Genomic DNA, 24,969 nt, shown 5'->3' with positions numbered 1-24,969 from the left:
ATCTAGGATCGGCGCTTCGACAAATTAACCCTTATTTTCGCAAAGCTGAGTTTGCGTGTGACGGGTGCTGACGCGTCTGGAAAAGCAAGATGCCTCTCCGATTTCTGAGCTTGCCTCTTCGATTTTTGAATTAGCCTCTTCGAATTCTGAGCTCGCCTCTTCGATCTCTGAAATCTCATCGAGTGCTGATTTTTATAGAGACACGCAGTTCGTTTCAAAGCATACTTGAATTTTCACTTGTAGAAACTCCCTTCTTGCACTTATAAGATCTTGATTTGTCCGACCTCTTCTTTCTTCAACACCTTTGAAAATGTCTGGACCCTCCGACCGTCGTTTTGATTTGAACCTTGGTGAAGAGGCAGTCCCGCCTTCTCCAGACAACATATGGCGCCTATCCTTCATATCCCCTACTGGTCCTCTTACCATTGGAGATTCAGTGATGAAGAATGATATGACCACTGCGGTGGTGGCCCGGAACCTTGTCACTCCTAAAGATAACAGACTGCTTTCCAAACGGTCTGATGAGTTGGCTGTTAAGGATTCTCTGGCTCTCAGTGTGCAATATGCAGGTTCTGTGTCTAATATGGCCCAACGTCTATTTGCTCGAACCCGTCAAGTTGAATCATTGGCAGCTGAAGTGATGAATCTCAAACAGAAGATTAGAGGGCTTAAGCATGAGAATAAACAGTTACACAGGCTCGCGCATAACTATGCTACAAACATGAAGAGGAAGATTGACCAGATGCAGGAATCTGATGGTTAGATTTTACTGTTGGAAATGTGCCCTAAAGCCAATCATGTGATGATACTTTACGGACATTTCACATGTTAAACTAATCTAGTTTTACATATAAAGGGCAAAGATTATTGTTTGAGCCGTCTCATATAAATGTTATATGCTTAAACGATAAAGTCCAAGGAATTTGTGATTGAGAGAATGTAATCTAATGAAGTTAGATTCTTGAGACCATTCTTTCGTAGACACATCCTAAACGTTCCTGATCATAGGATTGCCAATTGGGCATTGACAGTCCGTCAAGATCGGTACGTACTATGTCTTCTCTCATAGGATTGCCAATTTCATGATATAATTGGATTATATCAATCCCTAATAATAGACAATGGATGCTAGGAAGTTTCTCATATGATGATAAACTTCAATAAGAAGGACGATTCTAGTGAGACTAGCAAGTTGCCCTTCTCAAAGGGAACGTGCCCCTTTGACTCCCAAAGAAATAATGCGTAAATTGAATCCTTTATGCATACGCAGAAAGGTGATTTATGTATTTCATATTGTATGAAAAACATTGATATGAGTTGTACCTAGAACGGTACAAGATGATATCAGTGCAAGCCCAGGATCAGAACCATGGCAACTGTCAAGTGAGTCCTTAAGTATTTAAGAAATACTAAAGGATAAATTCCTCAAAGATCGAGGAAGAATCAAAGTAACGTAATGGAAGCGTAAATGTATTAGATTATGAATCTAATCCATCATTGGATGTTTCTTCATTATGAATGAAGAGATAAACAGATATCTCTTTATTATGACTAAAGAGATATTTGGATGGAAACATTAAAGTAATGACTTTAGTGTGTTCCATTATGAATGCAAGATATATTGCCATATAGAAGTTTACAACAATGTTGTTTGGATGGGAAAGTTCATTTATGAACTCTCTATTCGGTTCCAACCAGAAAGTGTATGACACTAATGGGGCGATAGCTCAAGCCTGGGAATCAAGGTCTCATCAAGATCCGAACACAAATGAGAGACTGAACCACATGATTGAGAATCATGTATAATGGTGACGTCGTTATTCTCAAGGTTGCTTCTATGGATAACACATATAGATATCCACTGCCTAGGCCTACTATTCAGCCATTTATGAAATGACTACAGAAGAGATATCATCATTGATAATCAAGCTGATTGGCTCTAGTGCAAGTGGGAGATTGTTGGAAATGTGCCCTAAAGCCAATCATGTGATGATACTTTACGGACATTTCACATGTTAAACTAATCTAGTTTTACATATAAAGGGCAAAGATTATTGTTTGAGCCGTCTCATATAAATGTTATATGCTTAAACGATAAAGTCCAAGGAATTTGTGATTGAGAGAATGTAATCTAATGAAGTTAGATTCTTGAGACCATTCTTTCGTAGACACATCCTAAACGTTCCTGATCATAGGATTGCCAATTGGGCATTGACAGTCCGTCAAGATCGGTACGTACTATGTCTTCTCTCAGGGAGAGTGATTAGTCTCGAATCATTGGTGTGTGTGACATCAAGACAAGTACGGTAGGTGCTCAATAGAGAATGAGTTCACTGAACGCGATCAACGAAGAGTTCTCATATTCCATGTCACATAAGAACTCATGGTTGGGATAATGCAAAGTAGTCCTTTGACCTGAGGCATCATAGTTGTCTTGTGGTTAAGACCTTGATCTTTGATTATGTCAAAGTCATCCCACCAGGAGGGTGTCCACGGCATCGTTGGGGTCAAGCCGCTTAGCTATGGAGACAAGTGAATGCGCAACAAGGGATCTCTAACCTTCAAACCGTTTGAGGGAGAATACTCTCTGATATGATTTGAATCTCTGGCCAGAGTATGAATGAGATTAGGGAATGCGTTCCGAATCACATTCAAGGTAATCATATAAGCACAAGACACACATTGGATAGTAGACATGAGAAAATAAACTATCAAACCAAACAATGTGGTCAAGAGTATTAGATTAGAGAAGGACCGTATTGCATTTGTAATCTCGAACTGAATAGGTTCTCTAACCTCTTCTGATTAGCTTGGGTAACCATGATATGCTGCTAGGTGTCACTCATGGTTTGTGGAAGCCCTAAACGTGTATAATCACTAAAGGGAGAATTGAAAATAGTTTCAATTCACAATCGATGTAAAATGGTTTTAATCGCCCACTACCTCGCTAAAAGGAACCTAATGGATCGCACACCGTGAAAGGTGGAGATTGGAGATTAAACGGAAATGAGTAAGAATGATTAAATGGTTTAATCATTTATTTATGGCAAGGATTAATTAATATGTTAATTAATCAAACGAATAAGTTCGTTAAAGACTTCGGGATAGTTTTGGACCTTAAGGCCCAATGGGCTTCGAACGTCAAGCCCATTAACTTAAGTTGTATGACAATTTAATGAATAAAGATTCATTAAAGCCCAAAAGCCCAAATCCCTTAGTAAGGCCGGCCATGAAGATGAATTAGGGTTTTTGGTTGTTTAGGTCACTTAAAGAAGTGACTATATAAATGACTTTATAGCCAAATATTCATTAAGTGAATTAAGTGAAAAATGGGTTTATTTTTGGGGAAAATAGGTGAGAATTGTCTCTCCATTTTCTCTCTAAAGAGGCCAACACCTTGGAGGGTACATCTAGCAATCCTACTACTCCAAGGTCACTCATTTCTTCTACAATCGAACCTTGGTGTCGAGAATTAGAGGTTCTCAATTTTGGGAACTTGGAGAACCTATTCTTCCATCCAAATCCATGGATCTAAGAAGCAAGGAATGAAGGCCCTTATCTCTTTGGGTGATTAGCCTTTGCTTATGCAAAGAGGAATCTACAAAGGTATTAATTTCAACTCACTTATGTTTTGAGTTGATTATTGGTTCACCAATCTACTAGGCTTTGAATTTCATGGGTAAATGTTTTGTTTTTGAGTGCATGTAAGCATGATTCCGCCTTTAATTGTTAATTGCATGTTATATGATGTTGCTCAAATGAACATGTTTTACAAAATAATCCCTTCAAGTGGTATCAGAGCCTAGGTCTAGTAGTTGGTGAATCCTTTTGTGTTTTGTAGTTCATAAGTTTGTGATCTAAAAGTTGTAATTGTTACAAGCTTTATTCTTGCTTCTTTGAAAGTAAATTTTGTTGGAAAATTTGCTATCTCAAATGTTGTAGATGTTGTTCATATGAGCATGAATATTGGAGCTAAAATTTGGTGCCATGCTTTTGGGAAAATTCGGCCAAAATCAAAGGGTGAATTTTTGGGTTCTTGTTTGACTTGTTAAAAGTGTTTTAATGTGTTCTTTGGAACCCCTAAGTACCCTAGTTTGGTTAGATGTTATTTCCCTTAAGTAAGAATGGTTTTGGAATGTTTTTGGGTGGAAAAAGTTCATGGAAAAATTTGGGTTTTTCATGGATGTTCTTCATTGTTCTTGATGTTCTTGCCAAGAACAAAAAGGTTTGGTGTTTTGATTCAAAGTTTTGAATTATTTCATAAAGTATATGTGATATGTTTTTAAATGATTTATTATGTATTTAAAGTGTTAGATATTTGTATAAATGATGATTGAAATAATTGTGATTGAATTATTTCATAAACTTATCTTACATACACTTGCATGTTTTTGACAAAACTCACTAATCAACACACACACCAACCTTATCCCTCCCCAAAACCAGCCACTCCCTCAAAGGGAGTACTTTTGGGGCTTTTATGCAATTACATAAAGTTTTGATACTTTTGTGTATTTGCACTTTGGCCCAAAAGTTTACGTTTTTACGTTTAGGTCCAAAAACGCTAAAGGACAAATTGTTTTGTTCCTTTAATGATGTTTTTGCATTATTAAAAGTTTGGGTTCTAGTTGTATTTACATGAAGTTGTGACTTTTGTGTATTATACAAAGTGACCCCAAAAGTTTTTGTATTTGCAATATGGCCCAAAAGTTGAGGTTAATTGCAAGATGGCCCAAATAGGATGAGAACAAAATTGTTTTGTCTCTTTAAATGAGAATTGGATTTTCATTTTGTTTAGCTCCATTTAAATCAATTTTATGGATACAAAAACCAAATGAAAATGTTGCATTCAATTAATTAGTTAAAGTGTTAATTAATTAAAGGGTGATTATGAACCTAAGCCTAATATAATTGAGCTATGTGAAAGGCGTTTCAAATTTGTTTGAACCATGGGAATGTGTAGATTAGATTTTGGTTGTAATTTGATTTGATCAAATGTTGTAAAAGGGCTTAAGCTCTTCTTTACTTTAAAGTAATTTGTTATATGCAAATGTTGTAATGAGCATAAGCTCACCTTTACTTTGAAGTACTTCTTTCTTGCTTTATATGATATGCATGAAAATGAAGTAGTTGGGTCCAACGCCCATAAGACAACACGCCTTAATGTGATTAAACGCGTAACTAAAATCAATCTTCATTCCTAGACTGAGGTTCAACACAAGGCTCGTGTTGAATCTAAACAAAGGTTCATAATCATCCTTAGGCCCTAAGACAACTATGTAGTCCATCAAATGAATGCAAAGTTTATGTTAGTAGTATCATATACTCTTGCTTTAAAAATCGTTTTAAAAGCATAGTGGGAGTATTATGTACAACTAAAACAATGAGATGGACCAATAGTTGTTATAGGACCAAAATAGTTTTAATAGAGATTAAAATGTATGTTTATATGTGATGAGACCTAAAACCCTCAACCAAACCAATATTAAGTTGATAAGCGAGAGATGTTTAGAATATCTCTTCGTGGCCTTCCACCGTGGTGGGATCCAATCGTTTATGACTTGTACACCGGCTTCACCCTATCATGGGGGAGTACACAGTGCATGCTTATACTCAGGAGGAATCCATATACATATGATGAGGTGAGTGTAGGCAACGAGGATAGCTATATATCGTATCATCGTGAGGCTATTCTTGAACCCCTTCACACACTAAGCATGGTGGGAAGAACTTAACTAAGTGCAATGGAACCAATATCATATCATTGTGAGGTTACATTCTCTAGAGGCCAAATAAGATGGGTACTTGCATGAGTTGCAAATGAGTAAGCGTACTCTCTCATTATTATTGTTGCTAGCCATATATCGTATCATCGTGAGGTGGGCTTGGTAATAGTGAGCCTCCCATAACCTACTAGGAGTTTCATCCAAAACTCTCGAATTCCTATGAGGGATATGGAATTTGCCAAAAATAGTGGGTGGTGCTATTTTGATTTAAAGACCCGAATCAAATGGCTTAAAATCAATCAATTTATATTCGTTATGTATTTGTTTACCAATATATTTGCAAACGCTATCCAACACTTGACAAAACCGAATGTTTTAGTTTCCGGACTTAGGTACCACAATCCCAAAGAATGTCTTAAAAGGATTGCATATGTATCTAAGTAGTCTCATCCTCACAATCTTCCTATTGATAATGTATCATTAGAAGAATATGTTAGAAAAGGTCTATCATAAAGAGGACAACACTTTTAATGTCATAATTCTTCAATTACAATTTGTTGTATGAAGAAATAGGAGTTGCTTTGAACAACTCTTAGTCAATGCAAACACTTAGTGCTTGTTTCTTTGTTAAATGAACAAAGAACTTGAGAAGAAAGCACAAAGGCATGAACACTTAAATGTGCCATGATTCTTCATTTACAATTGTTGTATGAAGAAATGAGAGTTGCCTTGTACAACTCTTGAAGTTTTGTAATTATGTTTAGAACATAATGGTTGGTTGACAAAAATAGTCCATTAACATGGACTTATGATGATTTTGAATCATTAAGTGTTGAAGTGATAAACCACTTAACGAGACGGAAACTAGGCAAGGACTTCACCTTTGTTTCCCTATCCTAATCGTTCACTAAGTTTATTGTAAACTATGTAGTGAACAAAAACCACATGCTCTCCAAAATTGTTTGATGTGTATAACACAATTGAAAAAGGTTTCAAGAGAGATAGTGGGAGTTTAGGGACAATGACTAATGTAGTCAAAGGTGAAAGTCAAATAAAGAAGATAAATAACTCCAAGGGAACAAACTTTCTTTATGAAAGGATGGACATTGGAAGGGGTATTTGCAAGAAATGTCTTGCAAGTGTCAAGGACACACCTTTCGAAGGTGTTGTAAATTGTTCTTGAATAGTTCAAAACAGTTGGTTCTTCTACTTGAATGCGTGATTCCGTATTAGTGACTATTTTTTACAATCGTTGTAAAAGTGTGGCTAATAAGAAGTAGAAGATTAATGAGAGAAGAGAAAGTGCTTCACATTCGGAAACGTGAATCAAATGTAGATCTCTGCGAAAGCAGATGGTACTTACTTCCTCATATGAACTACCAAAGAAATTGGAAAAACATAGATTGTCTTTGTATTCCAATTTTAAGGAACTAAATTCCGTCACTATGTGAAATGGATAAATGTTTTGTTTGACAAAACAATGTTCTTTATTAATCAATGATTAGATTATGGTAATCTAATTAATTGTCTCTATAGTAGAGATAATATGGTAGTGTTAATTGTTTAGAAAATAATGATGCTTAAAACCCAAAAGGTTGCAAGGAAGTGACTAATCCCAACTAAGTTGTGATTCCTCTAAAAACATAAATTACGAGTTGGTCATAAATGGACGCTTTGGATCGTTAGATCCGGATCCAATACCTTCTTGTTAAAATTGTATGGAGGCGAAATGTTCGAATCTTTATTCTTTTGGAAAGAAGAAAGAATCACAAAGTTGTTGAGGTTAATTCACTTAAATGTTAGTGGCACTTGTCCACAAACATAATACTACTCATGTTGAATAACATTCACCGAAGATCACTCTCGGTTGGACTATAGTTTATTTTGAATAAACACAAGTCCGAATACTTTGCAAAATGTTTCAAAGAATTCAAGTAATGTAAGTTGATGAGTAAGACATCTAAAGTATTTACCTCCTTAGATTTGATCCAAGGAAAGGTAACACTTTAGATAAGTTTCCTTGAAAGATATCAAGGAAAATAGCATCATAAGATAATGTATTTCTCCATTAGGAGAAGAACGAACTTGAATAAGATTTAGTTCGTTAGATGTTATCTATTACCCATATATAGGATATATACTTCTAAAAACAATATGATTGTCAATGAGAAGATCTTCCAATATTTTCATGACTCCATAAGATGTAGTTGGAAAGAAAGACAAATCTTAAGCATGTTAAAGATTTGGGGTTGTGTGCTAACAAGCAATATTTGTTTGATAACAATCTTGTAGGATATCCTTAAAATAACTTTTGGATATCGCTTCTATAAACCAACTAACAAATGTTGTTTTGTTGGGTAGTTCATTGTAATTCTACAATGAGATTTGCCTAAGAGCAAATGAACGAGAGATAGAACTCGAAGAATGGGTTCTTTGAGAGACAAGAAAGTAATCAACAAATATAGCAACCTAGTTCCTATACCACAAGCTCCAAGGTAGTCGATAAGGATTTATAAACCGTCTCAGTTGAATGGTTTTGAACTTTATGACTATGTCATAGAGTTACACCTCTTACTTCGAAAGAAATAAGAATGAAAATCCTTATGACTACATTGAGTGCATATACGATATATACTCAAGAAAATGGTAAAGTACCATTTGACTCGAAATAATGAAACCTTCAAAGCTAATTGGTAGCTTAAGGTGACTACAATCAAAGAGAATGGTTGACTTTAAAGGAACCATTTTTGACGTAGTCTTAGTTTCAATTAATTCGAAGATTGCTAGCTACAACTAAAATGGTGATTCAATGTTTTGACATAATATGGGTTTCCGAAACCATTATTAAGATAGTCTTGATAATATATGTCCAAAACTATAAATCACAAGACATGTAAGTTGTAGAGATCCATCCATCATGGATCTTAGCAAATTAGTGGGAGCTATTTGCATTTTATGAGAAAAAGGATCAAATCGTTTGATTTCTCATAAAGATAAATTTCATGATATAATTGGATTATATCAATCCCTAATAATAGACAATGGATGCTAGGAAGTTTCTCATATGATGATAAACTTCAATAAGAAGGACGATTCTAGTGAGACTAGCAAGTTGCCCTTCTCAAAGGGAACGTGCCCCTTTGACTCCCAAAGAAATAATGCGTAAATTGAATCCTTTATGCATACGCAGAAAGGTGATTTATGTATTTCATATTGTATGAAAAACATTGATATGAGTTGTACCTAGAACGGTACAAGATGATATCAGTGCAAGCCCAGGATCAGAACCATGGCAACTGTCAAGTGAGTCCTTAAGTATTTAAGAAATACTAAAGGATAAATTCCTCAAAGATCGAGGAAGAATCAAAGTAACGTAATGGAAGCGTAAATGTATTAGATTATGAATCTAATCCATCATTGGATGTTTCTTCATTATGAATGAAGAGATAAACAGATATCTCTTTATTATGACTAAAGAGATATTTGGATGGAAACATTAAAGTAATGACTTTAGTGTGTTCCATTATGAATGCAAGATATATTGCCATATAGAAGTTTACAACAATGTTGTTTGGATGGGAAAGTTCATTTATGAACTCTCTATTCGGTTCCAACCAGAAAGTGTATGACACTAATGGGGCGATAGCTCAAGCCTGGGAATCAAGGTCTCATCAAGATCCGAACACAAATGAGAGACTGAACCACATGATTGAGAATCATGTATAATGGTGACGTCGTTATTCTCAAGGTTGCTTCTATGGATAACACATATAGATATCCACTGCCTAGGCCTACTATTCAGCCATTTATGAAATGACTACAGAAGAGATATCATCATTGATAATCAAGCTGATTGGCTCTAGTGCAAGTGGGAGATTGTTGGAAATGTGCCCTAAAGCCAATCATGTGATGATACTTTACGGACATTTCACATGTTAAACTAATCTAGTTTTACATATAAAGGGCAAAGATTATTGTTTGAGCCGTCTCATATAAATGTTATATGCTTAAACGATAAAGTCCAAGGAATTTGTGATTGAGAGAATGTAATCTAATGAAGTTAGATTCTTGAGACCATTCTTTCGTAGACACATCCTAAACGTTCCTGATCATAGGATTGCCAATTGGGCATTGACAGTCCGTCAAGATCGGTACGTACTATGTCTTCTCTCAGGGAGAGTGATTAGTCTCGAATCATTGGTGTGTGTGACATCAAGACAAGTACGGTAGGTGCTCAATAGAGAATGAGTTCACTGAACGCGATCAACGAAGAGTTCTCATATTCCATGTCACATAAGAACTCATGGTTGGGATAATGCAAAGTAGTCCTTTGACCTGAGGCATCATAGTTGTCTTGTGGTTAAGACCTTGATCTTTGATTATGTCAAAGTCATCCCACCAGGAGGGTGTCCACGGCATCGTTGGGGTCAAGCCGCTTAGCTATGGAGACAAGTGAATGCGCAACAAGGGATCTCTAACCTTCAAACCGTTTGAGGGAGAATACTCTCTGATATGATTTGAATCTCTGGCCAGAGTATGAATGAGATTAGGGAATGCGTTCCGAATCACATTCAAGGTAATCATATAAGCACAAGACACACATTGGATAGTAGACATGAGAAAATAAACTATCAAACCAAACAATGTGGTCAAGAGTATTAGATTAGAGAAGGACCGTATTGCATTTGTAATCTCGAACTGAATAGGTTCTCTAACCTCTTCTGATTAGCTTGGGTAACCATGATATGCTGCTAGGTGTCACTCATGGTTTGTGGAAGCCCTAAACGTGTATAATCACTAAAGGGAGAATTGAAAATAGTTTCAATTCACAATCGATGTAAAATGGTTTTAATCGCCCACTACCTCGCTAAAAGGAACCTAATGGATCGCACACCGTGAAAGGTGGAGATTGGAGATTAAACGGAAATGAGTAAGAATGATTAAATGGTTTAATCATTTATTTATGGCAAGGATTAATTAATATGTTAATTAATCAAACGAATAAGTTCGTTAAAGACTTCGGGATAGTTTTGGACCTTAAGGCCCAATGGGCTTCGAACGTCAAGCCCATTAACTTAAGTTGTATGACAATTTAATGAATAAAGATTCATTAAAGCCCAAAAGCCCAAATCCCTTAGTAAGGCCGGCCATGAAGATGAATTAGGGTTTTTGGTTGTTTAGGTCACTTAAAGAAGTGACTATATAAATGACTTTATAGCCAAATATTCATTAAGTGAATTAAGTGAAAAATGGGTTTATTTTTGGGGAAAATAGGTGAGAATTGTCTCTCCATTTTCTCTCTAAAGAGGCCAACACCTTGGAGGGTACATCTAGCAATCCTACTACTCCAAGGTCACTCATTTCTTCTACAATCGAACCTTGGTGTCGAGAATTAGAGGTTCTCAATTTTGGGAACTTGGAGAACCTATTCTTCCATCCAAATCCATGGATCTAAGAAGCAAGGAATGAAGGCCCTTATCTCTTTGGGTGATTAGCCTTTGCTTATGCAAAGAGGAATCTACAAAGGTATTAATTTCAACTCACTTATGTTTTGAGTTGATTATTGGTTCACCAATCTACTAGGCTTTGAATTTCATGGGTAAATGTTTTGTTTTTGAGTGCATGTAAGCATGATTCCGCCTTTAATTGTTAATTGCATGTTATATGATGTTGCTCAAATGAACATGTTTTACAAAATAATCCCTTCATTTACTTGATCATCAAAGGTTTGTGGGTTTGTTCCAACAGCATTTGCCTTCGTCTTCTAGGGCTGTATCGCATAATGAAGCCCCAAATGATCAACCTTCGGTGCCTCCTCCTCCTGGGGTTCTGCTTAGTACTGAGGCTCTGAATAATCACCCTCTGGTGCCTCTCCGATCTGGGGCTCCGCCGAGTACTGAGGCGCCATCTGATCAACCTTGAAGATCCCCTCCTGTAAATTTGATTTGTCTTTTTTTTTCTTTTTTCTTTAATGGCATGTGGAATGCGAATTTATGTAAAATAAATAAAAGATGGGCTTTACTAAATGCTTTATATATATATATATATATATATATATATATATATATATATATATATATATATATTCATATGTTTCTCATGGTGCCAGATGCACCACCACTTCCTTTTTTTTTTCTTTTTTTCTTTTGTCACATGGTGCCAGATGCACCATCATCATTTTTTTATTTTTTATTTTTAATCATGCACCCACTATCCTTTTTTCATATGGTGCCAGACGCACCATGTTCCCTCATTATCATTTTTATTATTTTATTGTTTTATTTTATTTTATTTTATTTCTTTAATCATGGTGTAGTGTTCCACCATATATTTTTTTTTTTATTATTTTTTTGTATAAATTTGGATGACGGGATGGGGAATTTGCAGGGAGCGGAGCAAGGAGGCCGAGAAGATGGTGCTTCGAGCTTCACGACCGGCTAGTCGTTTGACGGAGGTCATTGAAGTTCTTTGCTATCATGGTGGCCATAGTGACGAGCTCGAGGGAGGCCAGGCGCTGCGGTGGAAGATGGGCAGAGAGGGCGGAATGGTCGAAGGCGAATACCGGTTTGGGATCGGCGATTTGCTTGGCTTATCTTGTTCTTGTTCACGGTAGTGAGAAGAAGCACCATTCCAAAGGATCTGTTGTTATCGTGACGAAGCATCTCAATCCCAAGCTCATCGCCAGCCACAAATCCCTGATGATCATGATCAGTACTCCGATGTCGCGGCGATGATATCCATCATCTAAGACAGCAAGCTAGCCGAGCCCTCTTGATTTCTCACCATTTCTCAATGAGTACATGTTTGTCGGGTTCTTGGCTTCAACAGGAAACCATACACAAATCCACAACGTCTTCTCGTGGAACTTCTCCTCCACTAGTCAAGCCTTTCTCTGGATACCGTCAATGGAATCGTGCGAGAGTAACATAATTGTGACTGGCAGAGGAAGTAGTGCAGTAAGCACCGAGCTTCGCGGTACTTTCTTAATCTTCACTGCTGTGGTGGTTAGTCTGTACTATAGCAGCATGCGCAAAACCACCGGAATATCAGACACTCCTGTTGTGTCGTCGGAGAAAACACAGAGATCGATAAGCGAAGCTAGATGAAGAACTCGGTGCTTTCAAATCTGAGCAGCTCCTTGGCCGATTCCAGAGCTCCTATGAACAAAAGCAAGACCTTCAGAGTGTCCTGAGGAAACTCTTCCTCGCTGCTGCTGCCTTTGGTCTCGAAGGAACCCACCACGGACCTGACGGGGGAACTCAGGGCCTAGTTGGAGTGGAAAGCCTTGCTGAGAGCTTGTAACTTGTTCCCAGGTTTGGCAACTCCACTATCTCCCCCAGCGTTCCCGCGTCCCTGCTCGTACTTGTTATACCCACCATTGAGGATGATGACGAGGACTGTGACAATGCTGACGACGAAAACGAATGCGACGGTGGCATGAGGTGGTTGTTGTTGCTGTGACTCGCTGTTTGTAGGCGGATTCACTGCTGGGGCATAATGGGAAGGCTCTGGCTAATGGTACTCACCGTGTCCATATGCTGCGGGCTGAGATGCTGCAGAAGGGTCTTCAACCCCCTGCTGCCCTCCATAACCTGTTTGGTAATAACCAGGATGTGCTTGACCTGTGCTGCTTGGATGAGTCCAATACCCAGCCTGAGGGTTGGCTGTTGGCTGGCTGTACGGAACTGGATAAGCAGCTGAAGGCTGGGTACTTTGAGAAGCAGTTGCATCCACACTGGATGGCACTGCAGGTGGTCCATATCCTGTAGTTGCATACTGTTGCTGGTAATCAGATACTGGAGCTTGGCCTCCATAACTTGGTGGCTGCTGAGCATATCCCTGATCATAACCATGGATGGCGACGGTGCCATGTAGAGAGAGTGAGAGGGCAATCAATCAGCGAACAACGATTCTTCCTTCCCCGTCGGAACCTTAGGTCGTCGGAGCAGTTGATCTGAGTCTTTACTTTTCCCGGCGGCAATCGATCGGCGTGGATTTTGAAGCCTTACGGTGTCGTTTTATGGGAAAGAGAGAGATGGTTCTGTTGGGGTTGAGATGTAGCAGGTCCAACGAAGAGGGGAATGACGGATTGGGCTTGGAGGCTGCCAATTGGGCCTGGATGGCCTCCTTTTGAGAGGCTTGTTGCTGATGGATATACATACATATATATATATATATATATATATATGTAAAAGAAATCCTTTTTTATTTTTATTTTTATTTATTTATTTTTATTTATTTTTTTATTTTTATTATTATATATATTTTTTTTTGTAAACAAGTAATAACGTATGTATTCCTTTTTTTTTCTTTTTAAATACATAAAACATATGTATTTTTTTTTCTAATAAAAAATTATTATTATTATTTTTATTTGATGTGACTGAACTTGAAATTGAATATTCAAGCTGCCTACGTACTCTTCCAAAGAGATCAAGTCAAAACGTAGTTTGAATAAGTGATGAATTTAACAGTGATTTTGATGATGATTTTGCCGTACACAGTTTATGCTCTTGCGGGCCAGGAGCTTTGGTGTTGCCTTTTATTCTCGTGCAAACCAGGAGCATTTGGTGCCGTGTTGCAGTTTCAACTCGTGCAGGCAATGAGCGTTTGGTGTTGCCTTTTATGCTCGTGCAGACCAGAAGCGTTGGTGTCCTGCAGTTTAGGCTCTTGTGGACAAGGAGCTGTGTGAATTGTCAAACGATCCTGGAGAGGCATTCCTTGCAATTTTCATAGCAAGGAGCTTTGACCGCGTGATTAAAGAAGTCTTCGGGCAAGAAGTCGCGCATCGTGATGGCAATGGACGATCTTTGTGTCGCAATTTCATCATCTTCAACACGTTCACGTTGCTTTGAAGGTTGACAAGAGATGCTTTGCCCCATTTCCGATTGGTGGGCTTGTGGTGGAGACGTATTCTTCTTGTGCAATTTCTTAGGAGTGACTTGAGTCCATCCTTCAACTTTGCTTGTCTTGGAGGATGCCCCCAGCGGTTGAGGGAAAACTTTGAGTCGGAAGAGCCAAAAGTGATGGTGGTATAGTTTGACTTCACCACATCGTCAAGATCTAGCTCGCTGATTCCTTTTTGAGCCAGTTTCATGATGAGATCTTTCAGCACAAAGCACTTTTCTGTCGGATGACTGATGAAGCGGTGGAATCTACAGTATCTTGGATTGTCGGTACGATTCATCTCTTCTGGCCGTCTGCACTCAGGCAAACCGATCACCTTCTTGTCCAACAGGTCATCCAGCATGGCAACCACATCAGAGTAGGGGAATGGATAAGTCTTCTCCTCAAGCTCCTTCAAAGTGCGTCTACGCATCTCTTGATCACGAAAAGCTTCGGTTTGAATCATCTTGCCTCGTGTGGAGATTTTAACGGGAGATGTGTTGACCGTCATCACTTCCTTGGTGGGTTTCCATGTAGCCTTATCCACCTTTGGCCCCAAAACTTTGTCGTTCTTGTAGTCGGCGATCGGTTCTTTCTTGCCATGATGGGCGATGCTTAACTCCATGTCATGGGCGCGGGTGGCTAGCTCTTCGAAGGTCCGTGGTTTGATGCCTTGAAGAATGTATTGCAAACCCCATTGCATGCCTTGGATACACATCTCGATTGAAGAGGTTTCCGAGAGCCTGTCTTTACAGTCGAGGCTTAGAGTGCGCCATCTGTTGATGTAGTCAATGATTGGCTCGTCCTTCCACTGCTTTATGCTTGTTAGCTCTACATGCTCACAGTGCGGCGAGTGCTGTAGAAGCGGTTGAGGAATTTCCGCTCCAATTGCTCCCAGCTGTTGATGGACTCAGGCTCTAGGTCCGTGTACCACTCAAAGGCGTTTCCTTTCAGAGAGCGCATAAACTGCTTGACGAGGTAGTTCCCTTCGGTCCCTGCGTTGTTGCAAGTTTCAACAAAGTGGGCAACATGTTGTTTCGGGTTTCCCTTTCCATCAAATTGCATGAACTTTGGCGGTTGATAACCCATCGGCATCCTTAAGGCGTCGATCTTCTTTGAATACGGCTTCGAGTACAACCCAGAGGTATTTGATGGTGTTGGTGATCATCTCTTGCAGCTGCTGGATAGAAAGAGATCCCATGAGTGCTGCTGCTTGGTCTGGCTCCGGCTTCACATCGATTCTCTTCACCGTAGGCTCATCTTTTGGGTTAGGGTTCTCGCCGTCCTGTGGCTCCAGTCGGCTGACGAGTGTAGCGATTTGCAAGTCTTTTTCTTCCACAGTTCGGGTTAGCCTTGCGATTGCTTCATTCATTTGAGCCAGCTGCTCATCGATTGAAGTTGCTCCAATGGTCATGACTTGCATGGCTGAACTGCCGCTCGAATCGGCATCGGAGAGCATGGATTCGGAGTATTTCCTTGGACTTTCGCCCCTTGGTGCCCTTGGTGAGGCTAAGGTGATCAAAGGCTTGTGCCTTGGGTGCTCTTGTTCCCTTGGCAGAGTTGATGCAGAGGTGAAAGAGGCGGCAGAAGTAGCTCTTGCCTTGCTTCGAGTCGTGATGCCTAAAGTGACACCACTTGTGACGAGGACGCTCTTGTTCTTTGTGCCAGTTGTGGGAACAGTTTGAGCCTTCCTTGATGCCATTAATTTTGGAAGTGTGCTTGAATTTCTTGAACAGAGAAAGAGATGAGAGGTAGAGATTGTCCCACTGGGCGTGCCAATTTGTGAACACGAATTTTTCCTGAAACAAACGAGACAAGAACAACGTGCACAAAATAATATTTGTATTTGATGATTTCGGGTTACAATCTCTCTCTAATTTGATCATCTGATTCGATCTCCGTAAGGTGTTGATTTGTGGATGTGCGATTGATCCAAAGGGGCAGTTGGGCTTAATCTAAGGATGAACGTTCTTCAAGGGTCGTGGGCTTGATCTTGAAAGTGGTTTTGAGCGGATCTTCAAGGAGCCGTTGGGGCTTGATCTTGAGGATGAGCGTTTCTTCAAGGGCCGTTGAGGCTTGATCTTGAATAACGGTGATGAACAGATCTTCAAGGGGCTTTTAGGCTTGATCTTGAAGAACAGTGATGAACGGATCTTCAAGGGCTTTTGGGCTTTGATGTTGAAGGACGGTTGGATGTGTGGATTTGTCGACATTGTTGATCCAAAGGACCATTGGGGCTTGATCTTAGGATGAACGGATGATGAACGATGAACACTTTCTTCAAGTACTGCGGGGCTTGATCTTGAATTGGTGGAAGTTCTTCAAGGGGCCGTCGGGGCTTGATCTTGGAAGAACGATAAACAAAGAACGAATAAGGCTTTCTTGATTCTTCGGGAACCTGGATGCTTGAGAGCTTCGGAGTTTCAAAGCTTCAGAGCTTCAAGGTGTAATATGAATTGGTCCCCTAAATGAATGAAATTGGCTTCTATTTATAGAATTTTCCAAGGCCTAATTTTGAATATAATATTCCAGATAAAATAAGTCGTTTCTGCCAGGTGTTGACACGTGTCCTGTTTGATGACTTTTCCGATGATTCTCGATTTTTTGTTTAGACACACGCTACGTGTAAAATTTATGTAATACATGAGCGTTGAAACTTTGATTTATCGGTCAACATTTATTTACCGAAATTTCGATGTCTACAACGACTCGTTAGAATAATAGGTTTGACACGAATACGACAAACACGGACCGTTTGCTAGAACTAATTCACGTATGCCTTACAAAAGTTGATGCAAGCCATTAGAAAACGTCTAGTCAAAGTAGCGTGATACCTCCAGAGAAAATAAAAGTTTCTGTATCCCTTGCCTATTTGCAAATCATAGCGAATAATTTCAACTGAAACGTGCCCAATTCCATTGCCCCACAGATCACATTCCCTTGCCTATTTGCAGATCATATTCCCTCTTATTTTGGGGGCACTACCACTACCGGAGGGTTCTTGCATTCCCTCTTTGGGATTAACTCAATAAACAAACAAATCTGGATTAACTAGTGGGAGAACCAATTATCATTTTTCTCAGCCAATTTTATTTATATGTAGTGATCAGGTGGTGGGTTTTACTTAAGACCACTTACTACTTTCTTATATTCTCTATAAAATCATAGCTGCTCATTTCACTTCACTTCACTTCAACATTGTCACACATTGACACCACCAAAATGGCACTCAATTTTACCAACATGAGAACTTCATCTGATGGAGCTTGGCAAGGTGATAATCCTCTTCACCATGCCTTTCCATTATTAATAGTTCAAACCCTTCTCATCCTCTTCGTTAGCCGCTTCCTCGCCTTCCTTCTCAAGCCACTCCGCCAACCTAAAGTCATTGCCGAGATATTAGTATGTTCATATCCTCGATCCTTTGGTTGTCGTGCATCCATCTGTGTTTATGTCTAAAACTACATCGTTTGTTTATTTGTATATAACCGAAATGAGTGTGCGCTATACTTTCAATTGGTTTGTGTATTTCAGGGTGGGATTTTGTTGGGACCATCAGCACTTGGCAGGAATAAAGATTTCTTGGAGATCTTATTCCCTTCATGGAGCACTCCCATACTCGAATCCGTTGCAAGCATTGGCCTTCTCTTTTACCTATTTCTCGTCGGCCTCGAGCTTGATCTGATCTCGATTCGCCGCAGTGGCAGAAGAGCCATCAGCATAGCACTCGCAGGCATGGTTTAACTTTTTCAATACTTTCTCATCTTACACACCCATATTTAATTATGTCAAACTGTTTTCGTTTGATTTATTCATTTTGATGACCATAAATAAAGAAAGATGTGTGAGAAGTTAAAAAAAAGTTTGTGTGTAAAACCAACACCAATATTTAGTACTTTAATCTCAGGCATTTCCCTCCCTTTCTTCTTCGGAGTTGGTCTCGCATTCTTTACCCGAAAAGTCATTCACGGAGAGAACAAGGTCGGTTACCCTCAGCTTCTCGTGTTCACAGGGGTAGCCCTCTCCATCACCGCTTTCCCTGTCCTCGCGCGCATCTTAGCGGAGCTCAAACTTCTCACAACTCGTGTCGGTGAAACTGCGATGGCAGCAGCAGCCTTCAACGATATAGCTGCATGGATCCTGCTGGCATTGGCGGTGGCCTTAGCCGGCGGGAGCAACAAAAGCCCCTTAGTGTCCATTTGGGTTCTCATTTCCGGCGTTGGTTTTGTTGCTTTTCAGCTAACTTTGGTCCGACCTTTCATGAACTGGGTTGCCAGACGGTGCTCATCCGATCATGACCTAGTGGATGAGGCTTACATCTGCTTAACCCTAGCCGGGGTACTGTTATCCGGGTTTATGACAGACATGATCGGCATCCATGCCATATTCGGCGCTTTTGTTTTCGGGTTAACGATTCCAAAGGGGGGAGAGTTTGCAGCCAGACTGACCAAAAGGATAGAGGATTTTGTGTCTGGCTTGCTTCTTCCTCTATATTTTGCTTCAAGTGGTTTAAAAACTGATGTTGCTAAAATTCAAGGGCTCAGGGCATGGGGGTTGGTGGCTTTGGTCATATCTGTGTCCTGCACTGGCAAGATTTTGGGTACTTTTCTGGTGGCCATGTTGTTTATGATACCAGTAAGAGAGTCATTAGCACTGGGAGTCCTCATGAATACTAAAGGCTTGGTGGAGCTCATTGTTCTCAACATTGGGAAGGAAAAAAAGGTAATTTTAAGTATGATTGTAACACCGTCACGTGATATTATTAATCTACAATTTATAACATCATCTCTAGAAATATCCATTCAAGTTGGAGGCTGTTTAGTAATCTTTATGTCCAGAACAAATCAACGATTATGGTAACAAGTAACATCCTCACGACAAACAGTTAATTTCTTCTATTCATATGAATGACTTAACAATATCCAAATCACAAGAATTCTTCTAGAAATAATCTTTAGATAATTGGTAAAAGTAGTAAATTATTCTAATTATAATATTTGTACAGTAAAATGATGTTACGATTGCGAGGAAGAAAGACTCCTCTTTAGAAAAAAAAAATATTATCCCTTCGTACAGATTTCAGGCATTTTGATAGACATGGAGTACTGGTGCACAGAATCTATACCAACCCACCATATATGATGCAAGAAGATCCACTTCCTAAGTGTGATTAACTGTTAATGAAAACTCCACTTTGGTGGATTTAACTTTTGGAAATTTTGCTTTGCAGATTCTAAACGATGAGATGTTTGCTATTTTGACCCTGATGGCAGTTTTTACCACCTTCATGACAACTCCAGCAGTGATGGCCATTTACAAACCCTCATGGGATGTCATTGCTTCTCAAACTCCCCGTCTCTTACAGGGACAACATTCTCCGACCAAACCCGCCCACAGACGAAAGGACCTTCGAATCCTTGCTTGCGTTCATGGACCTGGAAGCGTACCCTCCCTCGTCAACCTCATCGAGTCAGTCGCACCTGCCTCACAAGACTCATCGCCGCTCAAAGTTTACGTGATGCATCTTGTTGAGCTCACTGACCGTTCATCGTCCATTATGATGGTACATCGAGCTCGGAAAAATGGTTTTCCCTTCATCAACCGCTTATGTCGAGGGGTCTCACAGGACCAAATCCCTGCGGCGTTTGAGGCGTATGGTCAAGTCGGTCAAGTCACCACCCGCCACACAACGGCCATCTCCGCGTTGTCCACAATGCAAGAGGATATTCTCCATGTTGCAGAGGCGAAGACGGTTTCCCTCGTCATCTTGCCTTTTAACAAACAATGGAGAAGAGAGGAAGAGAAGGAAATGGAGGTTCTGGGGGATGACTGGAAAAGGGTCAATCAGAGGGTCTTAAGCACTGCAAATTGCTCAGTGGCATTGTTCGTGGATCGTGGATTTGGCAGCAGACGTGAGAGGGGTGCCGCCACTCCCAAGAGGGTGTGCATTTTGTTCTTGGGGGGACCTGATGACCGCGAGGCTCTGGAATTTGGTGGAAGATTGGCACATTCAACCGTTATGGTAACAGTTGTAAAATGCATTACGGACAGCTTGGAGCAAAATCATGAGAAGGAACTAGACGAGGCAGCAGTTGCAGAGTTGAGGAGGTGTAATGAATCAGTGGAATACATAGAGAAGGTGGTGACAGGCGGCATCGCGGGGACGGCGGTGAGTATAGGGCTGAGTAGGGAATACGACCTGGTTATCGTTGGGAAGGAGCAGCAGAATTCTGAATTGGCTTGCCATCGGCTGGAGCATGCTGAACTGGGACAAATTGGAGACACATTAGCATCGTCACCTGGGATATCGTGCTCTGTTCTTGTGATACAAACACCAAGAACCCGCACATGAGGGATGCTGTTGTACTGTGTAAAAGGCAGTTGGAAAACGGCGGGATTCAACGACCAAAAACGATGAATCAGCTATTTGGAAATAATAATCTGCGTTTTAGGGTGTTTAACTGTCGCTATGTAATTTAGTTTGTCATTAGCTTCGACTAAGTAGGGTTCAGGGTTGTAAATTCATGCGATAAGCAGTGTTCGCGTTAAATGGTTAAATAAGCGGTAGAATAGAACGAACAGAATCGAGCAGTGTGGGGATCCGCATGGTGCTTTTCATAGAGGTAAATTACTCGTGTAAACCAGACATGTATGGAGTGTGAGAATTTTACCCGACCAATAATTTAACCAGAAAATAAATATTGTTCAGATGATTGCTAATGACTGATATTTCAAACGGCGAGCACATATCAGAACACGAAAGAAGGATAACAAACAAAAACAGATGCAAATCAAATGGAAATTTTCATTCCTCAAATCTCACAAACAAATTTGAACCTCTTTTGAATCGGGCAATGACCCTCCTTGTTCATAGTTGTACATAGATAAACAACTTTTGGAAAACGACGAAAATCCCAAATAAGTTGCATAAAAATCTTTTCAAGATGAAAGAAAAAGAGAAGAAAACTTTTCTGCAAATATACTAACCTCAACAAGTGTCTTTTCCATGGAAATGGATCTAAATTCCAATATATCACCAATCAATCAGTCAGCACCAGCTGCTAACAATTTCCGCCTCCATCAAATTCCATATCCATCAGCTAGGTTCTAGGTATCACCCTTGGCATCCATCCGTTTGAGTTCTAATTTGTGTCCGACATGAGTCAACCAGTATTTGCTGAGACCATGTGAGATTCCTACTTGCATGATATACACAACGCAAAACAGGTATAAGAACTCCAAACTAAATTGGTACCTATCTCAGCCAAATTCAATTCAAGACACAAATAACACACCCCTTCTTATACTGGTGGAACATGGTAAAAAGGTAAGATATGGAAAAGGTTAGTCTTATAGATAACCAGAAAACAAGTTCCCCGTATTACACTAACCTTAGTTAAAGCCTCCCCCAGTCCACGCTGAATCAGATTTCCCATTGTGACCAGCCTTTGAGATAGATGCACTCTGGTAAGCATTATCATATCCATCATCTTTGCCATCATCCCAGCCAGCCCAACCATCAGTGCTGTTGGATCCCATTCCTTTAGTAGTCTCTTGCTTCCTTGTGTCTTTTTGGTCCCAATCATCCCAAGAACTAGAGCCATAAGAATTAAGATTCCCACTCGATGATTGCCCCCCTACGGAAGAAGAATTCCATTCTTTGTTCTCCTGTTTAAACTCTTGATAGTATCCATTCTGCTCACTATCATTTCGTTGCCAGTTATTCTCAGCTTTCCCGTTTGTTCCGTCTTTAGTGTACTCTTCAACCTTCTGTGATGCTAATGCCATGACCCCTTTCATAATCCCCCAAGTCCTTTGTCCAATCTCTGAAGTCTTTGCAGTGACAACATTAACAGTTTCATTCACCTTGTAATCATAGCCGCCTTCTTTCACCTGTTATAAAAGTTTGATCATATAACTTCTTTATCAAATTTCAGAAATTTAGCTAACCTTTAGGCCTATATAAATTATTACCAGTGATTGAAGAAATATAGCTTTCAGTCTATCTGTCTGTTGTAAAAATAATGGTCAATATTAATCTATGTGAAAATGTTGTGTACCACATAACACAAATGCAACTAGAACAATTTCATGGAAACTTTGATAAAACATGTCTGGAACGGAGCTTTTAAGTGATGTTTAGTGGTCACTCTCTTTCACACAAACTCTCTTTCTCTCACACACACACATGAAACTCTGAAAACTATCAAACCTTTCTTGAAACTCTGAAAACTCCCAAACCTTTCTTGAAACTCAAAGATATGTAAAAAGAAATCAAAGAAAGAGAAAAAAAGGAAATGCATAACTGCCCAGATGTGTCTTCCTTATGAAAGATGTTCTTTTCCCTCCAAAAATTCATTTTTTTCTTCATATTTTCAAACCTCAGGACATTTAGGGGTTGAACAATTACAATAGAAATAGGGATGGCCAATGGGAATCCATTTCGCCACTGTGAGTGTTGGCTATTTGTTAATTGGGGTGATGAATGGTGATGAGTGTGGTAGTGGTAGCGGCAGTGATGGTGATGAGTTAAGCTAGAGTTTCCTAACTCAAAAGTGATGTTTGCGCAAATTATATCACAGTTAAACAACAAAGCCCCAAGTGTCGGGTACACGAACCAAAACGAAGAATACCACTAAAAGCACACATTACAGTCAAGAATCATGAAGTTGTACAATATTGAATTGACAAAGCTACATTGAGAATTTTGAAAAGGAAAAAAACAAAACTAATAGAACAAAGGGTGCCAAACATATACCACCATAGCCAAAAGAAACACAGTACGCATACAAAGTGATGCCATTGACGGCATTCAAAGGAAGTATTAAACATGCTGTGCAGTACATGGCATTTCAATCATTTCCAAATATAAATGCCTGGCAGTAGCAGAGCGATCGTCCAGCATCTGACAAAATTAAGAATGAATAGAGAAATACCTTAGTAGTGATATCTTTAGTGCCTGCCTGTACTACACTTGCAGCCGACTGAGCCGCCGATGCAGCAACCAAAGATAACCTTCCAAAACCCTATTCAAATTAAATAAACCGAAAACTATCAGCATTTCCATCTACAATCACGAATCAACGATAAACATAATAATAAAAAATAAAAAATAAAAAATGCAACCTGAGATACAACAGACAACACATCGCCTTGCGCATTCACATTATGATTCTGCGAAGGGGCGGGGCTCGATCCAAACCCGACATACTTCCCGCCCTGTGAGGGCGGCAGCCCGTCAGGCCGCGAATCATTCTCTGCCATTTTCCTTGCGAAAAAGCTCTCCTTGTTCGCCGCCGAAGCCTCCAATTGTGATCTCGTGATGTCCTCCGTGGACCTCGACTTGGCTGGCATCCCACCTCCATATCCACCAGCACCACTACCACCATGAACACCACCGCCTCTAAAGTTACCGGTCGACTGATTCCTCCTCAAATCGGTCGACGATCTAAAACCGTCGTCATCCCAACTATCCCACCCACCATTGTTCCCAGAACCACCTCCCCTGCCACTTCCACCGCCGCCGCCTTGGGCCAAAGGCGGCTTCTTTTTCCCAAACCCTATGGTCTCCTGAACAACAGGTGGGTCCCTCCAGGGACGCCCCTCGGCTAGGGCTTGAATCCGATCCCGGTACACGCTGGCAGAGTTGGTATTGTACTTGGTGACGATATCCGTCTCCTTAGGAACGCCGTAGCTGGCTAGGAAGGCGTTGAGCTTCTCGTTGCCACCGGCCTCCATCTTCTTGATCTGGATCTCGGACCACGAGTCCATTGTCACGGATCGGACGAACGAGATGTGGACGCCGAGCCCGCGGTGCTTGCCGGAGCACTCTAAGCACATGAAGACACCGTAGGATACCGAGGCCCATTGCGGGTTCTTCTGGGAGCAGTCCACGCAGATCTTGTTCCCCGGCTGCGATTGCAGGTCCCGGAGCCGACGAGATGCCGCCATTTTTTCTCTAAGTCCGATCTAATCGGATTGTACGAAAAATCGGAACAAAAAATTGGGATGCCCTTTAAATCAGTCACACGTGATACGCACGTGATTGATTTGGATGGAAGTTTTAAGAGAGTTAACGTTACTTCACGTTTTTAGGGGATCTCACTCACAGCGTCACACATTTTTATGAGAGTCTTAATGAAATATTTTTGTTATTGTTTATTTTTAACATTAAAGATATTTTTACTTAAAAAAATATTTATAATACTATTCACTTACATTTTAATTTTATTATTTTCATTAGAACTTAAAATTTTTCGTTAGTTTCTTTTTATATTAGAAAGGCTGGATTAAAAACTGACAGACTCCACCGTTCCTGTCTCTCTGTGTGTTACAATTTCACGCACGGATCTCCTTC

At 40.0% G+C, this 24,969-nt stretch overlaps 2 protein-coding genes across 4 annotated transcripts; one reads left to right on the top strand and one right to left on the bottom strand.

Moving 5' to 3' along the window:
* Positions 1–17,670: 17,670 nt before the first annotated feature.
* On the top strand, positions 17,671–21,332 carry LOC126620228 (cation/H(+) antiporter 20-like). 2 transcript variants are annotated; one of them, XM_050288738.1, is made up of 4 exons: positions 17,671–18,014; positions 18,147–18,345; positions 18,625–19,334; positions 19,843–21,332. In XM_050288738.1, the coding sequence occupies exons 1-4, from the start codon at positions 17,835–17,837 to the stop codon at positions 20,962–20,964; spliced, it is 2,211 nt and encodes a 736-aa protein (XP_050144695.1). In that variant the 5' UTR covers positions 17,671–17,834; the 3' UTR covers positions 20,965–21,332. The 2 variants fall into 2 exon arrangements, with proteins under 2 accessions (XP_050144695.1, XP_050144694.1); XM_050288737.1 differs by having other exon boundaries at positions 17,672–18,014; positions 18,520–19,334.
* A 65-nt stretch (positions 21,333–21,397) lies between these two features.
* Positions 21,398–24,609, bottom strand: LOC126620229 (probable ADP-ribosylation factor GTPase-activating protein AGD6). Of its 2 annotated transcripts, none has more exons than XM_050288741.1 (4): positions 23,739–24,609; positions 23,549–23,638; positions 22,004–22,505; positions 21,398–21,811 (listed from the first exon to the last, which is right to left on the bottom strand). In XM_050288741.1, the coding sequence occupies exons 1-3, from the start codon at positions 24,561–24,563 to the stop codon at positions 22,005–22,007; spliced, it is 1,416 nt and encodes a 471-aa protein (XP_050144698.1). In that variant the 5' UTR covers positions 24,564–24,609; the 3' UTR covers positions 21,398–21,811; position 22,004. The 2 variants fall into 2 exon arrangements, with proteins under 2 accessions (XP_050144698.1, XP_050144696.1); XM_050288739.1 differs by having other exon boundaries at positions 21,398–21,808; positions 23,739–24,608.
* Positions 24,610–24,969: the final 360 nt, after the last annotated feature.

This window comes from Malus sylvestris, chromosome 4 (genome assembly GCF_916048215.2).
Source record: "Malus sylvestris chromosome 4, drMalSylv7.2, whole genome shotgun sequence".
NCBI classification, from domain to species: Eukaryota; Viridiplantae; Streptophyta; class Magnoliopsida; order Rosales; family Rosaceae; genus Malus; species Malus sylvestris.
Note: the sequence above shows the minus strand (reverse complement) of the source record. Positions and strands in the feature narration are given on the sequence as shown.

Coding starts and splice junctions, on each gene's coding strand:
- LOC126620229 (XM_050288741.1), bottom strand. CDS start 24,563: ATGGCGGCATCTCGTCGGCTCCGGGACCTGCAATCGCAGCCGGGGAAC. Junction 23,639..23,738: donor TGTTGTCTGTTGTATCTCAG/GTTGCATTTTTT, acceptor TAATTTGAATAG/GGTTTTGGAAGGTTATCTTT. Junction 22,506..23,548: donor CTAAAGATATCACTACTAAG/GTATTTCTCTAT, acceptor CTTTTATAACAG/GTGAAAGAAGGCGGCTATGA.
- LOC126620228 (XM_050288737.1), top strand. CDS start 17,835: ATGGCACTCAATTTTACCAACATGAGAACTTCATCTGATGGAGCTTGG. Junction 18,346..18,519: donor CATCAGCATAGCACTCGCAG/GCATGGTTTAAC, acceptor CTTTAATCTCAG/GCATTTCCCTCCCTTTCTTC. Junction 19,335..19,842: donor ACATTGGGAAGGAAAAAAAG/GTAATTTTAAGT, acceptor TTTGCTTTGCAG/ATTCTAAACGATGAGATGTT.